The 27,700-nt window shown below is 40.3% G+C and overlaps 1 protein-coding gene across 5 annotated transcripts; it reads left to right on the forward strand.

The window, feature by feature from the left end:
• Positions 1–1,634: 1,634 nt before the first annotated feature.
• Positions 1,635–27,626, forward strand: LOC125170350 (UDP-glucuronosyltransferase 3A1-like). Of its 5 annotated transcripts, none has more exons than XM_047866926.1 (7): positions 1,635–1,800; positions 4,436–4,537; positions 17,631–17,745; positions 20,057–20,588; positions 23,076–23,307; positions 24,843–25,062; positions 27,350–27,626. In XM_047866926.1, the coding sequence occupies exons 1-7, from the start codon at positions 1,635–1,637 to the stop codon at positions 27,624–27,626; spliced, it is 1,644 nt and encodes a 547-aa protein (XP_047722882.1). The 5 variants fall into 5 exon arrangements, with proteins under 5 accessions (XP_047722882.1, XP_047722889.1, XP_047722903.1 ...); XM_047866933.1 differs by lacking the exon at positions 1,635–1,800 and adding an exon at positions 1,895–1,988; XM_047866947.1 differs by lacking the exon at positions 1,635–1,800 and adding an exon at positions 1,895–1,988 and having other exon boundaries at positions 17,640–17,745.
• The last annotated feature ends 74 nt before the right edge of the window (positions 27,627–27,700 follow it).

Consider the following 27,700-nt stretch of genomic DNA (forward strand, 5'->3'; position numbering starts at 1 on the left):
TCCAAGAAAGCTCCATATACTTTCATCCTGGAAACGGAACATTGACAGTGCCAGGGATGGAAAGATCTTCAACTGAACAAGTAATTCTTCCCAGGAATTTAACTGAGGTGCCAATGCTTGTGCTTTGTTTAGGGCAGCAGTACATTCCTCTTTGTGAGCTCCTATGTGAATGTTTGTGTCTTGAATGAGTGTGGTCCATGGATCTCTGCAAAAGGAAGTTGTCCTCGATGTACTGTCATACATGTGCTTCTGGAGAAAGTTAAATGTGGCTAAAGATCTTGCCAGCAAACTTGTGAGCAGGGCTGTTGAGGTAATCCATGAAAAGCCAGCTGCAAGAGATCTGTATCTCTCAAAGATGAATATCAGCATATACATGTAGTATATGTAATACATTTGCTAGTACTACATATACTTCTGGAATATAATACATATAATATACAAAGTTTGTGTTAATCAACTTTTCATGTTATTAGTAAGGCTTCTGGTCTACGGTAGGATATTAGTAGTAAATTTTGGGGGGAGTCAAAATATATGCAGTTTTTTGACTGTGAGAGGGACCAGCACCCCCCAGTCTCCATGTTGTTCAAGGGTCAATAGTAGTAGTAAACCAAATTCAACAATGTATAACTGATTAGACACCAATACCGAGAGGGATTTATCCTGAAATGCAAAGATGGTTCAACATGAAGATTTCCAGACTAAAACTTGTAGGTTCTCATTCCTAACAGAAGGGTCAAAACCCCAAAACAACAGATTTTTTAAAGCAAAGCAAGCAAACAACCAACCCTTTTTCAAAGATAGTCAAATGGGAGGACTGAGGAATATACTTATTTACCCCGGCTCTGTAAGACTTCGTTTTGAATATTTCTTTAATCTGTCTCTTCTTCTCTGCTATCACCCACCCAGTTCCTGTTTAATCTCTGATCACCTCTTCTACAGACTACCTCAATAGCCTAATTCTGTCAACTCTAACGTCAGAATCTATCCAGAACATGACACTTATTTACCACCCCCACACCTCTTAACAAATCTCTAAATTTCTACCCTTGACCCTTGCATGCCCTATCCTTCCCAGGGCTAATATTTCAGAGTCAGAATGACAAGATGTCCTCAGTTTGTGCCTGAGGAGACTGTGGAAATATCCCCAGTCCTATTTTATGATGCTCATTGGAATTATAGTTTCAGCAGTAGAGGTAAAGACTTGGACTTGTAGAGTTAGGACTCTAGAACGTCTTCATAAATAAATGACCTCCTTAAGAGGTCCTCAGAATACAGTCCAGGAATGGTAGGTGGACTTCTCTTGGGGATTGACTTCTAGAGAGTAGACACAACTCCTTCCAGGGAGCGGTGTCTTGAGATTGGAAGACTCGCAGAGATTTTAAGCAGGTACCTGGGGAAATGGGGCATGGGGATGACAGTATGAGGTCAATAGTGCAGTTAGGAGGTGGGAAAATTCGTGGAAGAGTCTCAAAATGGAGATGGGTCTGAGTCACCTGGGGGTGGCACTATCTTGGAAGTGACTTCCTGAAGTCCCTGCCATTCCTGGTTCAGAGTATGTTCTCTGCAGAGTGTAGTGATTCTATGGAAGGAGAGGGGTTAAGGAGAGCTCACTAACCCCTCCTTCCTTCTGCCAGATGCCTGAGGTTAGGGAGGGTGAGGACGTATTAGCCAGTGGAGCAAACACCCGGGGAGGAGGAGCAGAAGGGCAAGAAGTCACAGACAGAAAGAGACGACAGGCAGGATCCACCTCTCACCTCTTCCCAAGCTGCCTGCCAGCGCATCTCCTTGGCTGCCAGTGCAGTGCGTGTCCCCAGGGCGCACAGGATACTGTGTGGGGCGCGGGGTACAGGCTCTGGGCACAGGACCGGGCTCCGCAGCTGGTACAGGAGTGAGCATGGCAGGGCAGCGGGTGCTGCTGCTAGCTGGCTTCCTTCTGCCCGGGTTCCTGCTCTCTGAGGCCGCCAAGATCCTAACCGTGTCTTTGGTGGGTGAGTGCTTTTGGCTGGAGAATCAGACACAGGCTCGTCCCAGACACCTGCGTGAAGGCTCAGGCACATAGCCCTGGGCCAAAGGGTCACTCTGTGGGGTTTTCCAGACAGCGCTTGGGTCCCAGGCTGCAGGAGGGAGAGGCGGGAGGGGGTCGTTAGGGCATGAGGAGCCCCTGCCTCATGTAGGGGTGAAGAAGATACTTCTGGAGAAAGCAGAATACCCTTTCCTCTCTCTTCCTATTCAGACTAGCTCCCCGAGGCACAGGGATGGGGCGAGAGGTTTGAGATCCCTCCCTGTGCTCGAGACGCAGGGCAGAGTCTTCCCCAGGGCGGTTTGGACATTCAGAGGCTCACCCTAAGCTTCTCAGGGGTGTGCAGCAATTGTCAACAGAGACGGGGTCGTGGGGGGAGTATTTGCAGGTTCTTGGAGGCCCAGGGAAGAGCTCACGGGGACAGCAGCACGGATTTTCTGAGGCTGCATGGGAGCCAATTGGAGAAGGGAAGGCATTTCAATAACAGTTAGGAGGGTGTTTTCATCCAGAGAAAACCTAGAGAACTGGCCAGGGTTGGGGACTGGACCCTGGGCGTTCAGGTCTCTCCAGTGCCCACTCCTTTTCACCCGTGGGGCTGGAAGTATTTGAAGGACTTGAGGGACTGTTAATTTTGCATTTTGTGGCCTCAGTTTTATCTCCTTTACTTTTGCACCAAAGGGACTAGCAGATGAAAAGGAAAATCATATCAGGATAAAGGGTCATCCTCGGATGGAGCTTCCCCAACATTGTATTTCAACTCACAGGGGGCTCTTTTAGGTCACTTGACTGTATAGGTCACTGGGAATCGGGGGATCTTAGAGCTGGAAGGACACCGAATCATCTCATTTAGCCCCCACAGTGTTTTCCTGAACAAGAAACTTAAGGGTCAGCACCTTTGCCAGAGCACACTGGACCTCTTTAAAGGCACACAGCAGGAATTTACTCCGCTCTCTCAGCCCAGGAGCAGCCTTTTCACAGCTTCCAATCTCATGCACTTTTAGTGGGTAGTTTTAAAAATCACTCTTTAAGAAACCCTGTAACTGCATTTGAATTCCTTTTTTATTCATTTAGTTTTCTTTCCAATTGTTAGTAGCAGTGACACAAAAGCACTCCCTCCCTTCTTGTAAGTACATGTCCTCTGGACTTTGCGAGGTGGGGAGGAAGGTGTGGTTTGGAGGCACTGAAGCCCTGCCTCTGTTCCAGAATGCACTGTGCTCTCACCAAGACCTTTAGGAATGGCTGCCTGTGCAGGTGCAGGAAGCCTTCTCTCCTGAATCCATTTCCTGCATGGGTTAAAGGTAGAGTCAGAGCAGGGAGTCTGAGGGGGTAGGGTTCATGTTTTATGTAATCTGTGTTACCTCAGGGCAACACAAGTATAGCTATTAAAAACTAGAGTATAAGAAACTAGATGCACACTATTGCTGTAGCTCTTTTTTAAACTTTTTTATTACTGTGGTTCCACATCCATGTGAGCTGACCCAATCATCATGGGACCTTCATCTTCCAAACAACCCCCAGTTCCCAGCTTGGGCAAATTCTATTCCTTCCTGTGTGGTCTGGCTTTGACTATTGCTGGGACTCATAGATTCCATAAAAATGGCCCCTGGTAGCATATGGTTTTAGATACAACTTGATGTGATAGAAACTGTACCTCCCCAAGGGGTCATACTCTGTTTCCTTAGGATCCCAGGATATTTCTAGGATGGGTGGTGTCTCAGTCTCTCATGCATACAAGATCCTGCAGTTCCACTGGAAGGGTCCACAATTATTCTGAATGCCTTAATTTGATATTCAGCAAAATGCAGACCCCAACTGAGAAGCCTCCTGCCAAATATATTTGAATCTGAAGAATTTTGGCTCTAAGTGGTGTCTCTCTCTCCTTTGCTCCAGTGGCTCTTTCCTGGACTCATGTTAAGTTCCCATGTTTTGGCCCTCACATTAGCCTAAATTTCCAGAGAGAAGGATTCCAGAAATGCTCTGATTAATTTTCCACTAGGAGTCCTTCACACTCATATATAGCACTGTGCCAAACTTTCCATCAGTACAGTTATTTCTGTAGGGCACCAAGTGTCCATAAGGCCTGGCTAGAATCAGCATGTGCTTAGAATCAGGAACTCCTTAAAGCCTAAGCACAGAGAGGCTCATCACACTGATGTTTGGTCACTTTTGTGACCAGAGTCACACAAAAGAGTCAGAGGGAGGTTTGCCAAGGTCAAGGGTTTGGGCAAGTAGGCTCAGGGTGAGTGGCTGTGCCTTACCCAGATGGAGATGGGCAGTGTGGCTGATGAAGCTGATCTTCCTCTACTCACTGTCATCTTTCTGTTCTCTATCTCTCATGTGTTGGCTCTATCACCCCATCAACTTCACGCACTCTATTCTCATGATTACAAAGATGCAGTTGTGAATTGTTCCTAGGTGGGAGCCATCATCTGCTGCTGGACCGGGTGTCTCAGATTCTTCAAGATCATGGTCATAATGTCACCATGCTTCACCAGAGAGGGAATTCATTCATATCAGGTATCTTTTCCCACTAATCCTTGATTCCTTCTGCTCTATGCAAAGTGTAGAGTGAAGCAACAATGCCTTTTGCATAAATGGGCTCAGAAAAGTGTTTTTAAAATCTAATTGGACCCAAACAATGAAAAGTGTGTGTGTGTGTGTGTGTGTGTGTGTGTGTGCGCGCGCGCGCATTTAAGTAAGGTGTTGTAAAACTTGCTGGCTATGTCTACCAGCACTCCACACTCTGTAGTCTCATATTTTCCTCCCTTACCTTCATCCCAACCAACAGTCCACATATTATTACAGGTTATTTTGGTAAATGGCACTTCATAACATAACTTGAAAATATATGAACAGAAGTGTTCATCCATATATAAGATTTCTAATAGGAAAGGATCATTCTTTTTTTTTTTATATCAGAGATGACTTTTCTTCCTATGATAACTGAAATTTAAGAAAGGTCTCTCAGGAATCCCCTTATTTAGGCAGGTGAGATCAGATCCTATCATTGATATGATTTTGTTTTCTTGAAAAATCAATTACTGCCCATGAGTTTGTGGATAATGATGTTGGATGTTCTTAACTGAATCATCGAATCCAATGAATGTTAGTCAAAATGAGCAAGGAAATCTTATCAACTCTTCTCTGTTGACAGACAAGACGTCAGCAACCCAGAGAACTGAAATGAATTGCCCAAGGTCATATGGCAGGCTAATAAGTGTTGGGTGGCTTTAGGACTTTAAGCTCTGGATTGCTCAATCTGTAGTTTTCTCAGGCTTTGATTTAAAAAAGATTCAATTTTAATCAGCATCTTTGAGGAATAAAATTCTGAGAAATTATAAAATTTTGAAGGTGATCAGCCTTTGTTGTTGTTTAGATTTTATTAAAAACAGTTTTTTTTACTGTGAAAATTTCTTCTAAGATATTTATTGTGGTAAAATATACACAGCATAAAATTGATCACCAAACATTTTGTTTTGGACAGTTTAGTGACTTTAAGTACATTCACATTGTTGTGCAACCATCACTCTAGAACATTTTCATCATCACAAACAGGAACTCTGTACTGATTATATAGTAACTGCCAAATACCCTTTGCCTGAAGCCCTTGGTAACCACTACTGTACCTTACTTCTCGAAAAATTTGGCTATTCTAGGTATTTCATTTAAATAGAAATATACAGTATCTGTCTTTTTGTGTCTGGCTCATTTCACTTTGTATCATGTCTTTAAGACTCATTCATGTTGTTATATGGATCACAATCTCTTTCCTTTTTAAGGCTGAATAATGTTGCATTGTAAGTACATACCACATTTTGTTAATCCAGTCATCATCTGTCAATGGACATTTGCACTGTTTCCCCCTTTTGGATATTGTGAATAATGCTGTTGTGAAAGCTGCTGTAGAAATATGTCTTTGAGTGCCTACTTAAGGCCATTTAAATCACTTTCTAGATTAGGTTCTTCATTCTTCAGTGAATATTATTTATATACATATCTCTTTGTATCTGCCTTGATGACAGACATGAATAAAGAACTGTAGTTTGTTGATGATAATTTGTCAGTGTAGTTAATCTTGATTTTGAAAATTGCAATTAAATTTAATTAAAATTTAAATGAAGTTATGTTAAATTAGAATTTCAGATTGATTAAAAAATAATTTCAGCAGGGGCACCTGGATGGCTCAGTCGGTTATGCATCTGATTTTGGCTCATGTCATGATCTTCTGGTTTGTGAGTTTGAATCCTGCATTGGGCTTGCTGCTGTTAGCACAGACCCTGCTTCAGGTTGTGTCTCCCTGTGGCTCTGCCTGTCCCCCACTGGTTCTCTCTCTCTCTCTCTCAAATAAAATAAAACTTAAAAAGAAAGCATCTAGGGGAGCCTGGATGGCTCATTTGGTTGAGTGCCCAACTTCGGCTCAGGTCATGATCTCGCCGTCTGTGAGTTCAAGCCCTGAGTCAGGCTCTGTGCTGACAGCTCAAAGCCTGGAGCCTGCTTCGGATTCTGTGTCTCCCTCTCTCTCTGCCCCTCCCCCACTCATACTCTGTATCTCTCTCTGTTAAAAATAAGTAAACATTAAAAAAATTTTTTTTAAATAAAAAAAAAAAGAAAGAGTCTAGAGTTGAGTTTCTTTCAATATGCCCCAATCACGAGCATTTCTGAGGCTTTGAAACAACATATTCATTCTTTACTTCAGGAATAGAGCTTTACCAGACATCTGCAAATAGGGAAAACACATGATTGGGGTGTTATTTCTGACCTGTTTCCCATTTCAGTGTAATGTAACATTTGTGTTTTTTTGAGGGGGGCTTTATTTGGAGGGCTTCTTTTGAAAGTAAACATTTACTTAGGAAATGCTATGTGACTAGCACTGGGATCGATATTTTCACATTTACACCATCATTTAAACTGAAGCCTGATCTTTGATCCAAAGTAAATGTTTAACAGAGTGTTTGGAAAGCAAATGTGGGGATAAACTTTTGGAGGAAAAGTTCTTAGAATTTCTTCAAATTGAATCATCCAGAGGTGCTTCTTGGCCTGTGTGTAGACTTGTCTGTCTTCCCGACCTTAGGAAATAACACACCCAGTGTTATTTGTGCATGTGATGTGGAGGGCTGTGTGGAATGCTTCTTGTTTTGTGACCTTCAGGTCACAATAACTACCTTTGCTTTAGGAATTTATTTTCTTTTTTTCTTTTTCTAATTTAAAGTTTAGTTAGTTAATATACAGTGAAATATTGGTTTCAGAAGTAGAATTCAGTGATTTATCACTTATATACAACACCCAGTGCTCATCACAAATTCCCTCTTTAGTATACCCATCACCCATCTCCCACCCACCTCCCTCCATCAACCCTAGTTGATTCTCTGTCGTTAAAAGTCTATCCTGTGGTTTGTTTCCCTTTCTTCTCTTCCCCCCACCTCCCATATGTTAATCTGTATTCGTACTTAAATTCCACATATGAGTGAAATCGTATGGTATTTGTCTTTCTCTGATTGACTTATTTTGCTTACCATAATACATTCTAGCTGCATCCATGATGTTGCAAATGGTATGATTTCATTCTTTTTGATGGCTGAACAATATTCTTTTACACACACACACACACACACACACACACACACACACACACACTTGGGCTCTCTCCATAGTTTGGCTATTGTTGATAATGCTGCTATCAACATCGGGGTGCATGTATGCCTTTGAATCAGTATTTTTGTATCCTTTAGGTAAATGTCTAACAGTGCAATTGCTGGATCGTAGGGTAGTTCTGTTTTTCATTCTTTGAGGAACCTCCATGCTGTTCTTCAGAGTGGCTGCACCAGATTTCATTCCTACAAGTGCAGTGCAAGAGAGTTCCCTTTTCTCTGCATCCTCCCCAACAGCTGTTGTTTCCTGTGTTGTTAGTTTTAGGTGTTCTGACAGTTGTGAGGTGGCATCTCATTGTGGTTTTGATGCGTATTTCTTTCCCTGATGATGAATGATGTTGAGCATCTTTTCATGTGTCTGTTAGCTATCTGGATGTCTTCTTTGGAAAAGTGTCTATTTGTGTCTTCTGCCCATTTATTAACTGGGTTGTTTGGGTTTGGGGTTTTGAGTTTGGTACGTTCCTTAAAGATTTTAGATTCTAACCCCTTGTCATATATGTTGTTTGCAAATATCTTCTCCCATTCTGTAGGCTGCCTTTTAGTTTTGTTGATTGTTTCCTTTGCTGGGCAGAAACTTTTATCATGAAGTCCCAATAGTTCATTTTTGCATTCATCTCCCTTACCTAACCATAAATCATTTGTTGAAGAGACTTTTTTTCCATTGGATATTCTTTCTTGTTTTGTCAAAGATGAGTTGACTACATAGTTGTACAATTGTGTCTGTTTTTGTGCCAGTACCATACTGTCTTGATGACTACCGCTTTGTAATATAGCTTGAAATGCAGAATCATGATGCCTCCAGTTTTTGTTTTTTCCTTTTCCAAACTGCTTTGCCTATTTGGGGTCTTGTATAGTTCCATACAAAGTTTAGGATTGTTTGATCTAGCTCTGTGAAGAATGCTGGTGGTAGTTTGATAGGGATTGCAATCAATGTGTAGATTGCTTTGGGTAGCATAGACATTTTAGCAATATTTGTGCTTCCAATCCATGAGGATGGAATGCTTTTACATTTTGTTGTGTCCTTTGCAATATCTTTTATAAGTCTTTATAGTTTTTAGAGTACAGATCTTTTACCTCTTTAGTTAGATTTATTCCCAGGTATCTTATTGTTTTTGGTGCAATTTTTAATGGGTTTGATTCCCTGATTTCTCTTTCTGCTGCTTCATTATTGGTGTATACAAATGCAACAGATTTCTGCAGGTTGATTTAATATCCTGCAACATTGCTGAATTCATGTATTAGTTTTAGCAATTTTTTGGTAGAGTCTTTCAGGTTTTCTACATAGCGTATCATGTCATCTGCAAATAGTGAAAGTTTGACTTCTTCCTTGCTCTATTTGTATGCCCTTTATTTCTTTTTGTTATCTGACTGCTGAGGCTAAGACTTCTAGTACTATGTTAAATAGTAATGGTGAAAGTGGGAGTCCTTGTCTTGTTCCTGACTATAAGGGAAAGGCTTTCATTTTCTCCCCAATGAGGATGATATTAGCTGTGGATCTTTCATATATGGCCTGTATGTTGAGGTATGTTCCATCTATCCCTACTTTGTTGAGGGTTTTTTTTAATCAAGAATGAATGTTGTATTTTGTCAAATACTTTTTCTGCATCTATTGAGAGGATCATATTGTATATATTGCACCACGTCTGCAGTCCAAGAATAAATCCCAGTTAATCATGGTGAATAACTCTTTTAATGCACTGTTGAATTTGATTTGCAAGTATCTTGTTGAGAATTTTTGAATCCAGTTTCATCAGGGATTTTGGCCTATAATTCTCCTTCTTAGTAGAGTCTTTGGTTTTGGGATCAAGGTAATGCTGACTTCATAGAATGAGTTTGAAACCTTTCCTTCCATTATATTTTTTTGAACAATGTAAGGAGAATAGACATTAGCTCTTCCTTAAATGTCTGGTAGAATCCCCCTGGTAAACCATGTGGCCCAGGACTCTTGTTTGTTGGAAGATTTTTGATTACTAATTCAATTCCCTTGCTTGTTATGGGCCTATTAAAATTTTCTATTTCTTTCTGTTTCAATTTCTGTAGTTTGTGCATTTCTAGGAATTGTCCATTTCTTCCAGATTGCCCAATTTGTTGGCATATAATTTTTATAGTATTCTCTTATAATTGTTTTATTATTGTTGTGTTGATTGTGATCTCTCCTCTTTCATTCATGAATTTTATCTACTTGGATCATTTCTCTTTTCTTTTTGATAGGTCTGGCTACGGGTTTATCAATTTTGTTTATTCTTTCAAAGAATGAGCTCTTAGTTTCTATAATCCATTCTACTGTGGTTTTTTTGTTTGTTTGTTTTTGTTTGTCTCTATATCATTTAGTTCTGTTCTAATTTTTATTATGTCCCTTCTTCTGCTGGCTTTAGGCTTTATTTGCTGTTCCTTGTCTAGCTCCTTAAGGTGTAAGGTTAGGTTGTGTATTTGGGACCTTTCTTGCTTCTTGAGAGAGGCCTGAATTGCAATATACTTTCCTTTTAGGACTGCCTTTGCTGCATCCCAAAGGGTTCGAACTGTCGTGTGTTCATTTTAATTTGCTTCCATGTATTTTTTAATTTCTTCTTTGGAACACCTGGGTGGCTCAGTTGGTTAAGTGTCTGACTTCAGCTCAGGTCATGATCTTGCAGTTCATGGGTTCAAGCCCTGCATCAGGCTCTGTGCTGATAACTCAGAGCCTGGAACCTGATTTGAATTTTGTGTCTGCCTCTCTGTGTCTGCCCCACCCTCCCCATATTCTGTCTCTCTCAACAATAAATAAACATTAAAAAAAGAAAAAAATAATTTCTTCTTTAATTTCCTGGTTAACCCATTCAGTTTTAGTAGGATATTCTTTACCTTCCATGTATTTGGGGGCTTTCCAAATTGTTTCCTGTGGTTGACTTTAAGTTTCATAGTATTATGATCTGAAAATATGCATGGTATGCTCTTAATTTTTTGTACCTATTGAAGGCTGATTTGTGACCTAGTATATGATCTATTTTGGAGACTATTCCATGTGCACTCGAGAAGAATGTGTATTGTGCTGGTTTAGGATGAAATGTTCTGACTATATCTGTTAATATATCTAAGAATTGTCCAGATATAAGTACATCCAGTCCAGTGTTTCATTCAAAGTCATTGTTTCCTCGTTGATTTTCTGATTTGATGGTGTGTTCACTGTTGTAAGTGTGGTGTTAAAGTCCCCTACTATTACTGTATTATTATCAATAAGTTTCTTTATGTTTGTTATTAATGTATTGATTTATATATTTGGGTGCTTCCAGTTGGTGGTATAAATATTTACAATTATTAGATCTTCTTGAATGGCTAGACCCCTTAATTATGATACAATATCCTACATCATCTTTTGTTACAGTCTTTGTTTTAAAATAAAATTTGTCTGACACAAGTATGGCTACTCTGGCTTTCTTTTGACATCCGTTATCATAATAGATTGTCCTCTACCCCTTCATTTTCATCTGCAGGTGTCTTTAGCTCTAAAATGAGTCTGTCTTAGGCATAGATAGATGGATCTTATTTTTTTATCCATTCTGATACCTTATGTCATTTTATTGGAGTACTTAGTCCTTTTACACTCAAAGTAATTATTGAAAGATATGAATTTAGTGCCATTATTTACCGGTAGAGTTGGTGTTTCTGGCGATGTTATCTGGTCCTTTGTAGTCTTTATTGCTTTGGCCTTTTTTTTTCTCCACTCAAAAGAGTCCCCCTTAAAGTTTCTTGCAGGCCTGGGTTAGTTGGTCATGAACTCCTTTAGTTTTTGTTTGCCTGGGAAACTCTTTATTTCTCCTTCTTTTCTTAATGACAACTGTTATGGATAATGAATTTTTTGGCTGCACATTTTTCCCATTCAGCACAGTGAATATTTCCTGCCCCTCCCTTCTGGCCTCCCTTTCAGTGGACAGGTCTGCTGCTAACCTTATGTGTCTATCCTTGTTGGTTAAGGACCTTTTGTCCCTAGTTGCTTTCAGAATTCTCTCTTTATCTTTGTATTTTGCAAGTTTCACTAAGATATGTCATGGTGTTGACCTGTTTTTGTTTATTTTGCGGGGAGTCTGTGTGCCTCTTGGACTTGAATACCTGTTTCCTTCCCCAGATTAGGGAAGTTCTCAGCTAAAATTTGTTCAAATAAACCTTCTTGTCCTCTTTCCTTCTCTTCTGGGAGTACTGTGGTATGGATATTATTTCATTATACAGAATCACTAAGATTCCTAAGTCTCCCCTTGCGATCTAATGGTTTTCCTTCCCTCTTCGTTTCAGCTTCATTATGTTCCATAGTTTTATATTCTGTCACCTATTCTTTCCTCCATGTCTTCAGTCCTCATCGTGACTGCATCCACTAGATTTTGCATCTCACTTATAGCATTTTTAAATTTCAGCCTGGCTAGTTTTTAAGTCTTTTATCTCTGAAGCAAGGGTTATTCTAGTGTCTTCTATGCTTTCTTCAAGCCCAAATTGTAATCTTATGACTGCTGTTCTCAATTCTTGATCAGAAATATTGCTGATATCTGTTTTGAGCAAGTCCCAGGCTGTGATTTCTTCTTGACCTTTCTTTTGGGGAGGATTCCTCTGTGTTGTCATTTTGGCTAAGTTTCTGTGTTCTGCATGTTTTCAAAGCTTGTTATGTTTCCTGCACCTGAGAATAATGCTCTATTAAAAAGGGGTCATAGGGGCACCTGGGTGGCTTAGTCGGTTGAGCGTCTGACTTTGGCTCAGGTCATGATCTTACCATTCGTGAGTTCGAGCCCTGAGTCGTGCTCTGTGCTGACAGCTCGGAGCCTGATTCGGATTCTGTGTGTCTCCCTCTCTGCCTCTTCCCCGCTCATGCTCTGTCTCTCTCTGTCTCTCAAAGATGGATAAATGTTAAAAAAAAAAAAAACTTCAAAAAAGGGGGTTATACACTGTCCAGTGTCTGGCACTTCAGGAAGTATCTCTGGTGTACACTGTGCACTCTGCTATTGAAATTTGGCTGCTATTTCCCACTGGCCAGTCCTCCACAGAGGTCCTCCTTGCTTGCAGTGGTGACTGTTTGGACCTTTTACTTGGTGTGCTTTGATTAGTTTGTTAATATGAGCCTGGAAAAATAGAAGGAAAAAAGCCTGATTCCAAAAAAAGAGAAAAGGAAAAGGAGTGAAAAAAAACCAAATGATCAAAAAACTATAAGCCTGATTCTAAAGAAAAAGAAAGAAAGAAAGAAAGAAAGGGAAAAAAAGTCTGATCCAAAAAGAAAAACAAACAACAAACAAAAACAACAACAACAACAAAAAACAGAGAGAAAAAAGGAAATGAAAAAAAAGAAAACTAACAAACTAAGAAGAAACTGCAAGCCTGACTCCAAAACAAAGAAGGAAGAAAAAAAAAAGTGAAAAAAGAAAAAAAAAATTAAGCCTGGTCCTAGTATCACCAGAACTGCAGGTGTCATTTTGAAGCACTTGATTTTCAGTACACTTGGTGCATGTGAGGTGCTGCCTTTGCTGGTCTTCTGGTGGAGAGGCCCATTGTGTTGGTTCAGAGTCAGTTTGCCCCAGTAAATAAGCTTGTGCCTCATGCGGGGGTTGGGAGGGGAATGGGAAGGAGGAATTTGTTGTAAGGGAGTCTTGCCTCCCCTAGGGTCTGACCTCAATGTGGCTGTGTTTGAAGGACAAGGAGAGCCCAGGATCTCCTTATGTCTATGCCATCTTAACTCCTCCAGTATTGTAACATTTGAACCGTTTATTAACTCCTTCTTTGGACATATTTCCCCATCTTGTTAATTTATTTACTACTTTAATAAAGAAATGAAATTACAAGCACTAAAAAGCAAAGATCTTCAATATTCGCATGTGCTGCTGCTCCAACCAATATCTGGCATTATAATTGGGTTACCAATACAGGCTGGAAAAATATTAAGAAGTATGATAGAATAAGTCCAGATTATCTTGAACATACTATTGGTAGAACATACTATTGGTAGGACATACAGCAGCAAGTATGTCTTGAACATACTATTGGTAGAAATGTGGATGTTAGAACCCTTTGGCAATCTATACAAACAACAAATCATTAAGTCTTGCACCTGAATATAATGTAATGTTATATGTCAATTGTATCTTATTAACAAAGGTAAAAACTCTGCTAATGAGGGTGAAGAAGGAAGAGAGGAGCATGGTAGAGAAAATCTACATTGTCTTAGACAATATATAAATCACCATAAACACACTTCTGGTAAAAATATAGATGTTAAGGATGTCTTGCTTCTTATAATAAAATGTTAAAGGAAAGAGATAAATTGAAAGAAGAACTATTAAGAATAAAGGAATGAGGACTTCATGATTTTGGAAACTCTCACCCTATCCAGATTGCAAAAGATTCTAAAATTAGGGGATTGAATGTGAGGAAAGAGAAAGTGTGGCTGGATAATCTCTTCCTATTTTCTCTAAATAGGTCATAATATTTAGTCTAATAAAGCTCTTTAAATATTAGGTGTGTGATTCAGTGGGTCTCTTTAGCCACATTGACTGACACCAATAGTGGAGATGGAATTATTTTTAAAGATCTGTGGAGGACCTCCTGTTCAGAGGAGTGAATTCCATGACATAACCAGAAGATCCAGAAGGTACTTGAGAATTTTATACCGGGATAAACACTGACAGTTTGGATTGAAAAGGACAGAGAAAGAGTGACTTGAAAGAAGCCCACTGAACTCCCCCAAATTAAGAAACATGCCCATAAACTATTCAGCTGAAAACTTGTGCTACCTTTCATGACAAGCAAATGAAAACTCTTGAGTTTGAGGCAGTGAACCCAGAGGGCAGAACTTCTAGCTTACAGGGCTGAATTCTAATTCACAGCAGATTATTTACAGTTTTTAAACTTAACAGTGTCTTCCCAGTTAGATATCAACATTTCTTAGGTCCAAAGATTCACATTTTCCTGTCATTTTCTTCTATTTTGAATGATAATGTCTACAACTGGCATCTTAATATTCCTTGGGAGCAGATAAACTTGTTTCCTAATTTCATAGGTCCACAGATAGAGAAACTTTGCTTTTGGATGGATCATATCCAGACTGTCCCACCCACACTTGATTGAATTATTTGGATAATATAAGTTGAGACATTTGAGCTAATGATATTTAGATGAGATTTTGAATTATGAATTGATGATGTGAAGGATTGAGACTTGTTGGACTGTTGGGTGTGGTGAATGTAATTTTTATGTGATATTTACATGGGGGTTGATGTCCAGAGAGCAGAACATGGTGGTAGAAGATGATGCCCCCACCCAAAGATATGCTCTACTCTTTTGAACCAGTGAATATGCTACCTTACATGGCAAGGAGACTTTGCAGATGTGATTGATATAAGGATTTTGAGATGGGGAGATTATCTTGGATTATCCATTTGGGCTATATATTATTATAGGAGTCCTTCTAAAAAAAGAGGAGATGATAAGAGAGTAAGAGTAGGAAATGTGATGATAGAAGGGAAAGGCAGGTAATGGATGATGTCATTGCCAGTTGAAAGGAGGCCATGAGCCAAGGAATGAAGACAACTACTAAAAGATGGAAAAGACCAGAAAATGGATTGTCCTTTCGAGCCTCCCAAAGGAATTCCTGGCCTTCCCACACCATACTTTTGTCCTAGGGAGACCCATTTTGTATTTCTGATCTCCAGAACTATAAGATAATACATTTGTTCTGTTTTAAGCAACTAGGTTTATAGTAATTTATTACAGCAGCAAGTAGAGATTAATACTGCTATCCATGTGGTCTAGCCAACTCCAGGAAAAATGGGAAGATGTTGCCAAAGCCTTTATAATGAAGGCAAATATGGGGGTCACTAATGGCAGTGCCTGTTGTATTGCAATTTGGACAGATTCTAGATCTTTATGATATTGGCCTTACTCAAAATGGGCTGATTTTCAAAAACAAGCATAAATAGATTTAAGGAAAATGTATAAATCAGAAATCTATTGTCTCCAGATTGCACAAAGGCTTAAGAGATGTTGGACTTGTTGAGATATTGTGCTGTTGTGAGTCATCGGTTTTTGTTTCATAGTGTCATCGATCAGGAGGCCTTAGCTTATCAAATAATTCCCAGGAAAGCTTATCAAATAATTCCCAGGAATTTAACTGAGATCCTAGGCCTTGAGACTTATGTGAGGTAATGGCCCATCCCTTTATGTGAACTCCTTTGAGAATGTTTCTCAATCCTGATGAGTATGTCAAATGAATCTATTCAGGGAAGGATATTGTCAATATAATGTCCTACCTGTGCTCCTGGGGAAAGTTGGTGTGGTTAAGATCTTGCCAATAAAGATTGTGGCCAGGGGCGCCTGGGTGGCTCTGTCCATTAAGCACTGACTTTGGCTCAAGTCATGATTTCGCAGTTCCTGAGTTCAAGCCCAACGTCTGGCTCTATGCTGACAGTTCAGAGCCTGGAGCCTGCTTCAGATTCTGTGTCTCCCTCTCTCGCTGCTCCTTCCGCACTCCTTCTCTGTCTGTGTGTCTCAAAAATAAATACGTTAAAAAAATTAAATTAAAAAGTAAATTTAAAAAAAGATTGTGGCCAAGGGTAGGACCATTGAAATACCCTATGGACAACTAGTTAAAGGTCTACTGTGTCCCTTCCAAGGTGAAGGCAAACTGACATTGAGAACCTGTTGACATAGATACTGAACAGAACATATTAGCCAAAAGTATGATTACAAAATAAAGTGAAACCCTGTATTGTGAGTAATTGTTCTGTGAGCATGCCACAAGAAAAACAAACATTTCTAATAAAATTTGACTTGATAAATGAGCAGTGTCTGGCAATATGAGTATTACGTGATGCAGAACATCACGTGATCACAACTGAGCCAATGGTTCTTGACATTTGCTTTGATATACAAGTGCTTTGTATTACAAACATGTTTCCAGAACAAATTATGCTCGCAAACCAAAGTGTTACTTATTTGCCAATACATACTTGTATAGCAGTAATTTCACTAAGATTGGGCTTGTTAGTTTTAGTGTGTAGGACTATGCACTAATGTATCCCTGGTTTACACACAGTTTGTTTGAATGTTATGACTGATGAAAGCTCGCATACATAAGAGAGTATGAAATTTTTATTTCTCAAATAGTAAGGCATGTTTTTTTGGAAGAGTAGGACAGGCTCCTAAGCAAATCTGAAATATGGCTTTCTAGAGGCTGGAGGGATGACTAGTTTGAGTTTTTATTGTGAGTAGAGAGTTGGGATGTGTTGAGGGTTCCCCCTCATTGGCCTTCCTTGCATGGTTTGAAACTCCCACTAGGGTCAAGAGAGGGAGCATGCTGACTCTCTTACTAGTTTGCCCAGGTGAAGAAGCATAAAAGAGGGCATGGGAGATAGGGCTTGAAAACTGTCAGCAGTCAAACATCAAAAGTGGACTCAGACTTCTTATTACACATGGGTATATGGGAGAAACCATGTTGGTAAGTAGAGGTACAGCGGTCTAGTATTTTATAGAAGCTTTTTAGTACTTTTTACTGAATCAAAAAACTATTTGGATTTATCACTCTAAATAATGAAAATGAGTTTTTCTAAAACAGAAGGAGCAGAGGCTCTGGAATCAAACAGACCTGTACTGAAATACAAAGACTGTACTTCCTATGTGTGCAACCTTGACAAATTGTCTTAACTTCAATTCACTTTGTTTTCTGACCTGTAAAATAGGACAAATAGCTATGCCTTATGGAGGCTTTAAATGGAAGCTTCTATAGCTTTAAATTGAAAAGCACTCCTCAATCAGTGTAAGATTCTCCATAGATGTTAATCATTTTATAAGATTAAATGAATGAGAATGCAACCAAACCATACAAAAATATATCAAAAGGCAAACATTCTATAAATATAGAATTATTTAAGCAAACACATGATGATATTATCATGCTAATGTTAATCCATGGTTTGTGGCATATTTCACATTTTTAACCCATGGGTGTTTTCTAGATTTTAAAGAGAAGGAGATATCATACCAAGTTATCCCTTGGCTTCCACCTGAAGACTGTAACAAAGGATTGAAGAATAATTTTGATTTTTTTATTGAAGAATCTTTGGGTGGCAGGTAATTGTTATGTCTTTGAACCAAAGAGTCACTATTTTAGCAATACAAATGAATGGATGGATGCCTGGATGCTTGGACTATAGACGTAAGACAGGGATGGACGGATGGGTGGGTGGATGAAGGAATAAACGATGAGTGGATGGTTAGGGAAACAAGTATTTACACCAATTCATCCAGTGCAGTCACTCGAGATTCTTCTTTGCTGTGTACTGTGCCTCTTCCATGAATGGATTTCTGTAGCAAGTAGAGGTTGATCTTTCTGGGACTTCCTTTCAACACCTCTCTTACAATCTTTGTTTATAACCTCCCCCCCACAAAAGCACAGGTACCTCAACCTCTCACTGTTGATAGGGAAATGAGAGCCACTTACTTTTCCTCCTTTTCTTCACACATATTCTAGTATTGGAGGGAAGAATTATGAACCCTGGTTTTGTACCAGTTAAACATCTGGCTATGTAAAGTCCTTTTATTTATTTTTTTTTATTTTTGGCCATGTAAGGTCCTTTTAAAAATGCAATGAACCTCATGCAAAATAAGACATGAGTCCTTTGTTTCATCTGAATGGAAAGAAGCACATAACTGCTCAATCTTAGACATTAATGTGGAAAGACAAACATCCATTCCTAACTTAATTATAGTGGCCTTGCCTTCTTTCTATCTGAAAATTCTACTTACTAGTGTAGGTCTTGCTTACATTTGACTTTTCTCATAAAGTCTTTTTTCCTCCCTCAAGTGGGAGACCACAGTCCTTCCTGTCTAGAACTGATCTAATCTATTCATTTGACACTTAGTCTATATAATCTTGTGCTGTTAGTTGTATTAAATATAGGCTTTGTCTCTTTTCCATTCATTTAATATTTTTGGAAACAGGCATGGGTAACCATGGATTCTTAAACGTTGTTTTCTATTTATTAGCTTAATTTTAAGCATGCTTAATGAGCTATATCTGGAAATTTTTACAGCACTATTGTAAGTATGTGCAATATCTGGTTATCATTCCATTGCTATGTGAAATCTTCAAAAAATGCATAACAGAGGAGGATTTTAGCCAGTCACTTCCACTGTGTAACTTGAAGTTAATTTTAAATGTCAGGAAGAGTTCTGTATATTGCTAAAAAGTTCTCTACCTCTGGACCTTCTCCATGTGAAGTGCACTGGTACAGTACGCTTAAAGGGATGCCAGGGTGTTGATTCTCTTGGTCCTGCATGTAGCCAGCAGGATGTCTTGAGCTCTTGCACCTGTTAACTCTGATACCTTAAAGTACAGATGAACATCATTATCTATTTACCTGTAGATTATTCAAGCAGGAAGTAAACAATCATATTCTATATAGGCAGTTATCGGAAAGCATTTTAAGGAGATTAGCTCCTGGAATATTCCCATGGGAAAAGTCTTAATTACATGTTTTTACTCGTTGTCATTATCTTCTCTGGACACCTCAACCTACACTGAAGTAGACAAGCCAATAATATGTTTAGTATTAATCAGGCTTTCCTTTTCTTTTCTTTTCTTTTCTTGCATTGCTTAACTTTTAGGCATAGAAATGTGGAATTCCCATTTTTGCTGTGTTTTGGGTTCTATATGATAAAATGATCCCTTGTGTGAGGTGATCTCTCACATTCAGATTATACAATGATTTTTAAAAATAGCCTATATGGTCAATATTTATGGAACTGTGTCATCAAGTGACTTCCACTGTTTGAGTAATCATCAGGTAAAAGAAAGTTTATGAGAATATTACAGAGTTTATCAAATAGAAAGAGATATGTGAAATTTGCATGGTCAGAGAAAGTTCCTAGACCAGAAGGTCCACCAGTGGCAATTAGTTTTCAGATAACACAATTCAGTGGTGCCAAATGGATTTCAAGATATTGAAAGAGAACATGAGTGGGGGAAAGGCAGAGTGAGAGGGGGACAGAGGATCTGAAGCAAGCTCTGCAATGACAGCAGCAAGCCTGATGTGGGGCTGAAAATCAAGCACCCTGAGATCACGAATTGAGCCAGAGTCTGAGGCTCAACTACTGACCCACCCAGGCATCCCTATGTGTTTTTTAAATAAACTTGAACAGAGAGTGCTTGAGATTTAGATGAGGGAGAGAAGAGGAGGGGACGAAGGGAACCCTCTCAAGAGCAGAACATCTGCTCAGAGTGCCTGAGATGATGGTACTAATGGGCAGTGGTGGAATAGGTGGGCTGCTGCTAGGTGTGGTCTTGCTTATCTGGGATATTTTCTTTGTAGCCCAAGATTCTTTTATGTATTGTGGAATTAACACATCCAATGAATGTTTACCGTTTTTCTCTTTCTTATAGATACACATTTGGAAAATTCTTAAAATTTATGGAACAAGTAGGGCTTCAGTGCAGCCATTTTCTAAGGAGAAGTGATATCATGGATTCCTTAAAGAATGAGAACTTTGACCTAGTGATAGTTGAAAATTTTGACTACTGTCCTTTCCTGGTTGCTGAAAAGCTTGGAAAACCATTTGTGTCCATTCTCTCTTCCTCGTTTGGTGCTATGGATTTTGGACTACCAAACCCTCTGTCTTATGTGCCAGTATCGTGTTCTTTGCTAACGGACCACATGGACTTCTGGGGCCGAGTGAAGAATTTTCTGATGTTCTTTGATTTCACCATGAAGCAAAGGCAAATCCAGTCTGCATATGACAATACCATCAAGGAACATTTCCCGGAAGGCTCTAGGCCGGTTTTGTCTCATCTTCTGAAGAAAGCAGAGCTGTGGTTTGTTAACTCTGACTTTGCCCTTGAATTTGCTAGGCCCCTACTTCCCAACACTGTGTATGTTGGAGGCTTAATGGCTAGACCTGTAACACCAGTACCACAAGTAAGTGAAACTGTAGCTCTCCATGTGGGCTTCATGCAGAGGTCTTCAGCACAGAGTTGGTGACTGCCCTGCCAGTGGAATCCTGGGAAGGAAGTAGGGTGAGGCAAGTAAGGTGCCTAGGACATGCTTTTTAAGGGAGTACTCATTTTTAGGGCCATGCAATGATAATGTTAGGACTTACACAACCCTGAGATTGAGGGCCTCCTTAAATGGTACACCGAGTGTCCTCTTTAGTCCTGGCCTTGGTAGGATAAGCTCTTTATTTTATTTTAATATTACTGTCTCTACATACAGCATGGGCTTGAACTCAGCAACCTGAGGTCAAGAAGAGCATGCTCTTCCAAATGAGCCAACCAGGCACCCTGGCATAGCCTTTTAAGAAATTGATATTTTCATGTGCGTTTTGTATGATCGTGTGTATAGTAACTATGTGGCAAGAATCCATTAAATGGGAGAATTGTTAAAAGAGGTGAGTTATTCTCAATGAAATGCACAACACTATGAGTGTGTAACCAAGGTAGGACTGGGTGGTAAGAACTGCAGACATCATCTCCAGCATCCTCAGCCTATCTTCTGATTTGATTGATCTGGGGTTAGGCCTGGGCATTGTAAATTGTGAAAACTGCTAAGTTGGTTTGAATCCATAAACTCAGACTACTGCAATAGAAAGTTTTTTTTTTTTTTAATGCTTATTTATAAGAGAGAGAGAGAGTGAGTGAGAGAGAGAGAAAATGATCATGAGCAGGGTAGGGGGTGAGAGAGATGGAGACCAAGAATCCCAAGCGGGGTCTACACTGTCAGCACAAACCCCAAAGCGGGGCTCGAACTCAAGAACCATGAGATCATGACCTGAGCCAAAATCAAGAGTCAGACGCTTAAGCAACTGCACCACCCGGATGCTCCTCTGCCATAGAAGTTTTTATTTATTCTTATTTTTGTTTACTTATTTATTTTTCTGCAATAGAAGTTATTAAATGGGAAGGAGCTGAGATGAGTTGGCTTCCTTTTGCCTATCAGCACTGTGTTGCCATTTTATGCAATTTATCTTATATAATAATATCTTGCCACCTGGAAGGAAGTATGATGATCTCCATTTTTATAAAAGAGAAGACAGAGACTGAGGTGGTGTGTAAGTGACTTTCCCACTACCATTCACTGCAGAGCTGGGGAAAGCCCTGATGTGACCTGGGTCTTCTAGGTACCCAAGTGTCTATGCTTCCTCTACTGACCTTGTACTCAGTGAGCAGGGAGAGTTGGGGAATGATCCATGGACTAGATGGGCTTTGAGTTGGTGGTAGGGTTTTTTAGGGATGGAGCTAGGGAGGAAGGTGTTCCAGCTGGAGAGAACAAGTAGCTCAAAGTGTTAAAGTAAAAGTAAGATAGGCATGACTCTGGGTTCCCTTGGTGACTCTAGCTAGACTGGATCAGAATTCTCAATTGTGTAAATACAGCCAGGCCAGATTGCAGGAGACTTTACTTGATAGGAGGGTGGGTCTTAGTTATAGGGTAGGGGGAGGGAGTTGTTAAGCAAGAGCATAATGGGAGTAAGGGTTATAGTGGCTGTGAGATAGCAGAGGCTTTTTTCAAAAATGTTTCTCTATATTTTCCAGTTTTTAGATAATGGAGTTACGTGGCTTTTGTAATTAAAAAGAATGACAAAGCTGTTGTCAAAGTGGTCCTTTGAATGGTAAACCAGGCAATGTTATGCTAGATGGAATCAATCCAGGAATGAGGATCTAGAAGCTGAGGAAAGGGGGCTGCAGAAGTCCAGAGTCAGAGTCTGAAGAAACACTTGAAGCAAGAGTTGACAAAACTGTGTTAAGCCAAGATCACATCATTAAGTCACAGCCTTCCTTAAGAATTGCCTGAGGACTTTAAAAAGCAAGCTGCCCAGTTCAGGGTTAGGCCTGGGCATTACCACTTTTTAAGTGTCTTCTTATGTAGATATAATTTGTAGTTATGTGGGTGAGCCACTGAGGTAAGAGATTAATTACAAAGATCCGTTAATAAGAATATCACAAAGTATCAGAGCAAAGCACTCTACATGGTGCATTGAGCCAGTGATCAGGAGCCTTCCTCCATTTCTTCCACTTCTTCTTATGCTACAGGCCTTCTCCCAGTTTCTTCAATCTAGCCTCAGACGTTGCAGCTCCCTCTGCTAGACCCTGACACCCCACTAGTATTTGTTCTTACACTACCATTTTCCGGTGGCCTTAGGAAATTCTCAAGTGACCATGTCTCCATTGACCTATGATGAGCAGTGGGTCTAGGATGGCCGTGACACAAAATCAAGCTTTTAAAGAAGAAAGATATTCCGACACAATGGGGATGAGCATCATGCAGAGGGTGCTGAGCTGCCCCAGGGGCTATGAGCTCTAGGAATGGCAGGAAGGTGTGTTCAGTAAATGAATGGCTTTCATTTTGTGGCTGTCTAGGTTTTCATGAACAACATTTTTCACGTCTTTTTCTTTTCTGAACTCTCTCCAGGAATTTGAGAATTTCATTGCTAAGTTTGGAGACTCTGGTTTTGTCCTTGTGGCCCTGGGCTCCATGGTGAGCACCTTTCAATCCCAGGAACTTCTCAGGGAGATGAACAGTGCCTTTGCTCATCTCTCTCAAGGAGTCATATGGAAGTATAAGCCATCTCACTGGCCCAAAGACGTCAAATTGGCAGCAAATGTGAAAATCGTGGGCTGGCTTCCTCAGAATGACCTCCTGGGTAAGAACTGCCCAAGTCTGCTTCACCCGTCTCATTTACATATTTTTAGAGCATATCGGGCTGTGACCTCTAGTTGGGTAATCCCACTTGCTCTAGAAGGAGCTGCTGATACCTACAGTTAAGTCTCCAAGAAGCAGGAATGGAATGGCCAGCTGCAGTTCTTGGGGATTCAGGCCCTACTCCCAATGAGATCAGGTGCCCAAATAGCCATCTCTCCTTCATTCTTTCTATCCCAGGTGAGATATTGGTAGACATCAAAGTCACCTTGTCCTACTGCATTAGGTTTTACACAGGGTCACCCAAACACAGTCCAAAAGAACCTATGGATTCTAGAGAACACATACCAGAGGGATGTTGCCCTTGTATTTAGCGGCTTCATGAGTACCTGTTCTTCCACGTGCACTTACATATATCATACCACCCTCCCCCACATCTTTCTTAGCTATTGAAGTGTGAGCAATTCATACCTTCATAACATTAATACCAATAGTGTCTTTAGGATGTGCCAAAATACCTGAGTGCCAAGATGAACAACCTCATAGCTGGTTATTTGGTCCATTTTGTCTCTGGTACCAGAGAGTTCCCTCACCTCCCCCCCCCCCAACCCCCCCGCCAACCCCAGTAGTTTTTCTCTGTGCCCTGTGCTGCTTCTTTCAGACCCCTTACTTCCATAACCACTGACTGGATCAGAGGCTCATGACGAAGATAATGACTCAAAATACCCTGGAAAATTGAAGGAATAGATTCCCAACTCAACTTCTCAAATTTAATTATTTAAGCCTGGAGCAAGGCACATGATCCTCTTTTCAAAGAAGAGATAAGGAAATTCTGATGTACATTCAAGTTGGGTGACATAAGCTGAGATAAACTTTTCTTTTCAATAGTAATCTTATTTAGCTCTAAATCAGGTAGGCTAGAAATGCTAGAGATGGAAATACTCAAGTGTAGAATCTAGTCTATGGTTTCAAGGGGCTACTCATGTGTTTGAGGAGACAATGTATACAGTGTCAATTTTACAATTGCCAAATAGATTATGATGTCAATGAATGTGTCAGGAATTCAGAGAAGAGGGAAAAAAGTTGACAGGTAAGAAAAGAGCACTCAAGATCAAGAGAGAGACAGACAGAGTCACAATGAAAAAAACAGATGAGAGAAGGAAAGGGAGGCATTGAGCTGATAGAAAGATGTATGTATGTATGTATATATGTATGTATGTATGGATGGATGTATGGATGGATGGACAGACAGAAGGGGATATATGTCTTGCTTAGCATTATTGTCTAGAGAGTTTCCTGGGTTCTGAGTCTTAGCTGGGTTCTGTCCAGGGCAAAGAATTTCTGTACAAGGGCAAGGCTTGTATGTTAGTACATGCCCTTGGATACATCGTAAGCAAAATATCTTCAAATGGCTCCAACAGACCTTGAAATTCTCTTGGTATATTCTTCTGCCCTTCTTGCTTGCCCTGGCTTTCTCAAGCTTTTCATTCTGAAAATATTCATTCTGAAATATTGTGCTCTCTTTCTTATTTGAAACAGCTCACCCACGCATCCGTCTTTTTGTCACCCATGGTGGAATGAATAGCATCATGGAGGCCATCCAACATGGCGTGCCCCTGGTGGGGATTCCCCTCTTTGGAGACCAGCCAGAAAACCTGGTCCGAGTAGAAGCCAAAAAGTTTGGTGTCTCTATCCCATTAAAGCAGATAAAGGAAGAGACCTTGGTTGTGAAGATGAAACAAGTCATAGAAGACAAGAGGTATGGAACTCTCTGGGCCTTTGGTCACTTAGGTTGAATGAAGACATCAAACACAAAGAGCACCGTGTGGCTCTTTTTGCAATAAAAGCTGAAACTTCCAAGACATGGAATAATATGTGTGTGATGCTAACAGCTGACCTGTTTTCCCTGAGAGCAAGAGTAGAAAATTTAGGTTAGATGTTGAGAACAATTTGCACCTTAGGGTTTTAAGCACCCTGTCCTACTTACACAGGACCTCTGAGAGGTCTTATGTTTATGGACTGCTTATAGTAGAATTCCAAGTGAGGCAGGAGGTTGACTTTGTGTCCACCAGTGTGCTACACCGTTTCCTGTCTCAGGCCCTTTGTCAGTGCTGCTCCCTAAAACATCCTTCCTTCTCCTCTCCTGTCTTGAAGGACTGGCTCCTTCATTGCAGTCAGGCTCATCTCCAATGTCCTCTCCTCAGAGAGGTGGTCTTTGTCTGACAGTCCTAAATGCACTCCTCTCCCACCCTCTTCGGTCATAATTCATTTTTCCTTAACAGTTCTCATGATCAGTAACTACCCCATTTCTTTCTGTTTCGATTTATTTTGTGTCCCCCACACTAGAAAGTAGAGAGGAAGCTCCTCTGAAGGGCCAAGTGTGTCTCTTGTTTTCCCCTGTGCTCCCAGGGCTTAGCACAGGGCCTGCCACAAAGTAAGCTGGGATGAATTTCTGTTAGGTGAGTCAGCAAAAGGGCCCATGATGTCTTAGGTAAAATTCCTATCCAACACAAGGGTCCCATGACCAATTTTATTCTTTCTTCCTTATAACCAAGAGGGCCTGAATGACTTAATGTTTCAAGGACACAAAGTGACTCAGCCCTTAGGACTTATCATACTACCTTGCACAAAGGAGGCCCACAGGAGTACTTGTTAGATGACTGAAGAATCACTGAAGCTTGTGATTCTTAGCCCTAGAAAACTTATTAAGTTCCAGGGTTAAGATAACCTCAGACATTTCACTATATTGGGTATTTCATATGTAGCAAATGATCACTCAGAAGAATGAGTTTGTAAATTTCATTGGCTATTCAAAGACCTAGACTCGAAATGGCCATCATCTGCTGACCCTGATAAGGAGTCATTGGGGCTGGGATGGCCCCTACACATTGTGTTTCAGGGATGGGTATATAAAATGTGGGGCCCAAGTAAAATGGAAAGGTGGGCACCCTTGTTATAAAGATTAAGAATTTCAAGATGGTGACCGCATAGAATAAAGCAAGTGTAGGACCCATCTAAATGTGGGGTCCTGTCCAAATGTGGAGGCTGCAGCCCATGAAGCCAGTGCTGGCCAATATGATGCTCTGAAGAGGCAGAAAAGTTCAGGCCTCGTCCTGGGCTCCAGTCGATAGAGTCACATATGTCACCTAGCCCAGACACCAGCACAAAATAGCTGCTTATTATACATATATATTGTATGTATAATATATATATGTTTCATGTATATATTATATATATTGTATGTATAATATATATGTCACATGTATACATTACACATATATTTCATGTATAAAATATATGTTACATGTATATATTATGCATATATTGTATGTATAATATATATGTTACATATATATATTATACATATATGTTGAATCCTGTATGTTAGTACACGCACCTTGGATGCATCCCAAGCAGAGTATCTTTATAATGGCTCCAACAGACTTTTAAATTCCTTTGATATTTCCTTCTGCCCTTACTACTTGCCCAGGTTTTCTGAAACTTTTCATTCTGGAAATTTTAATTCTGAATATTCTGCTCTCTTTCTTATTTGAAATAGCTTACCCACACATCCATGATATGTGTGTGTATTTTACATATATATGTATGTATATGTACATACACACATATATATATACATACATATACATATATATGTATATGTACATGTATATGTATGTGTGTGTGTGTGTGTGTGTATATATATATATATATATATATATATATATATATATGATATGATAACGTCACATCTATAGTTTGTGATAAACCTCCTTGGGTGGAGACTAGCCCTGATAGGCTTAGTCATTATTTTTTCTTTTTTTTTTATAGTTTAGCACATTTAGCATAGAGCATAGTCTTTGCATGGAGACACCAGTTTGAACTTTTCAGTGGAACCAGCTAGACTATGGCAAGGCCAGGCCAGGCCAACAACTTTTCCTTGAAACTGAGTCTTCTGTGTGTGGAAGGAAGAGTGTGTGTGATACAAGGTCTCTAAGACTTCTGAGACCACCTGAGTAACGCCCCACCTCTGGGTCTGCCAACAGGTACAAGTCAGCAGCGGTGGCCGCCAGCATCATCAGGCGCTCCCACCCCCTGACCCCTGCCCAGAGGCTGGTGGGCTGGATCGACCACATCCTCCAGACAGGGGGTGCGGCCTACCTCAAGCCCCATGCCCTGCAGCAGCCGTGGCATGAGCAGTACCTGCTGGATGTCTTCTTGTTCCTGCTGGTGGTCACCCTGGGCACCCTGTGGCTCTGCAGGAAGCTGCTGGGCATGGTGGCCATGTGGCTGTGTGGGGCCAGGAAGCTGAAGAAGGCCTGATGGGGGTGCAGCCTTGATGGGTGTTTGGGGAGCCACTGGTTCTAGAAGGCTTTCCCCAGCACAGGGCAGCCCTG

This window comes from Prionailurus viverrinus, chromosome A1 (assembly GCF_022837055.1).
Source record: "Prionailurus viverrinus isolate Anna chromosome A1, UM_Priviv_1.0, whole genome shotgun sequence".
NCBI lineage: Eukaryota > Metazoa > Chordata > Mammalia > Carnivora > Felidae > Prionailurus > Prionailurus viverrinus.

Coding starts and splice junctions, on each gene's coding strand:
- LOC125170350 (XM_047866926.1), top strand. CDS start 1,635: ATGCCTGAGGTTAGGGAGGGTGAGGACGTATTAGCCAGTGGAGCAAAC. Junction 4,538..17,630: donor AGGGAATTCATTCATATCAG/GTATCTTTTCCC, acceptor GGTGTTTTCTAG/ATTTTAAAGAGAAGGAGATA. Junction 25,063..27,349: donor CAAGTCATAGAAGACAAGAG/GTATGGAACTCT, acceptor GTCTGCCAACAG/GTACAAGTCAGCAGCGGTGG.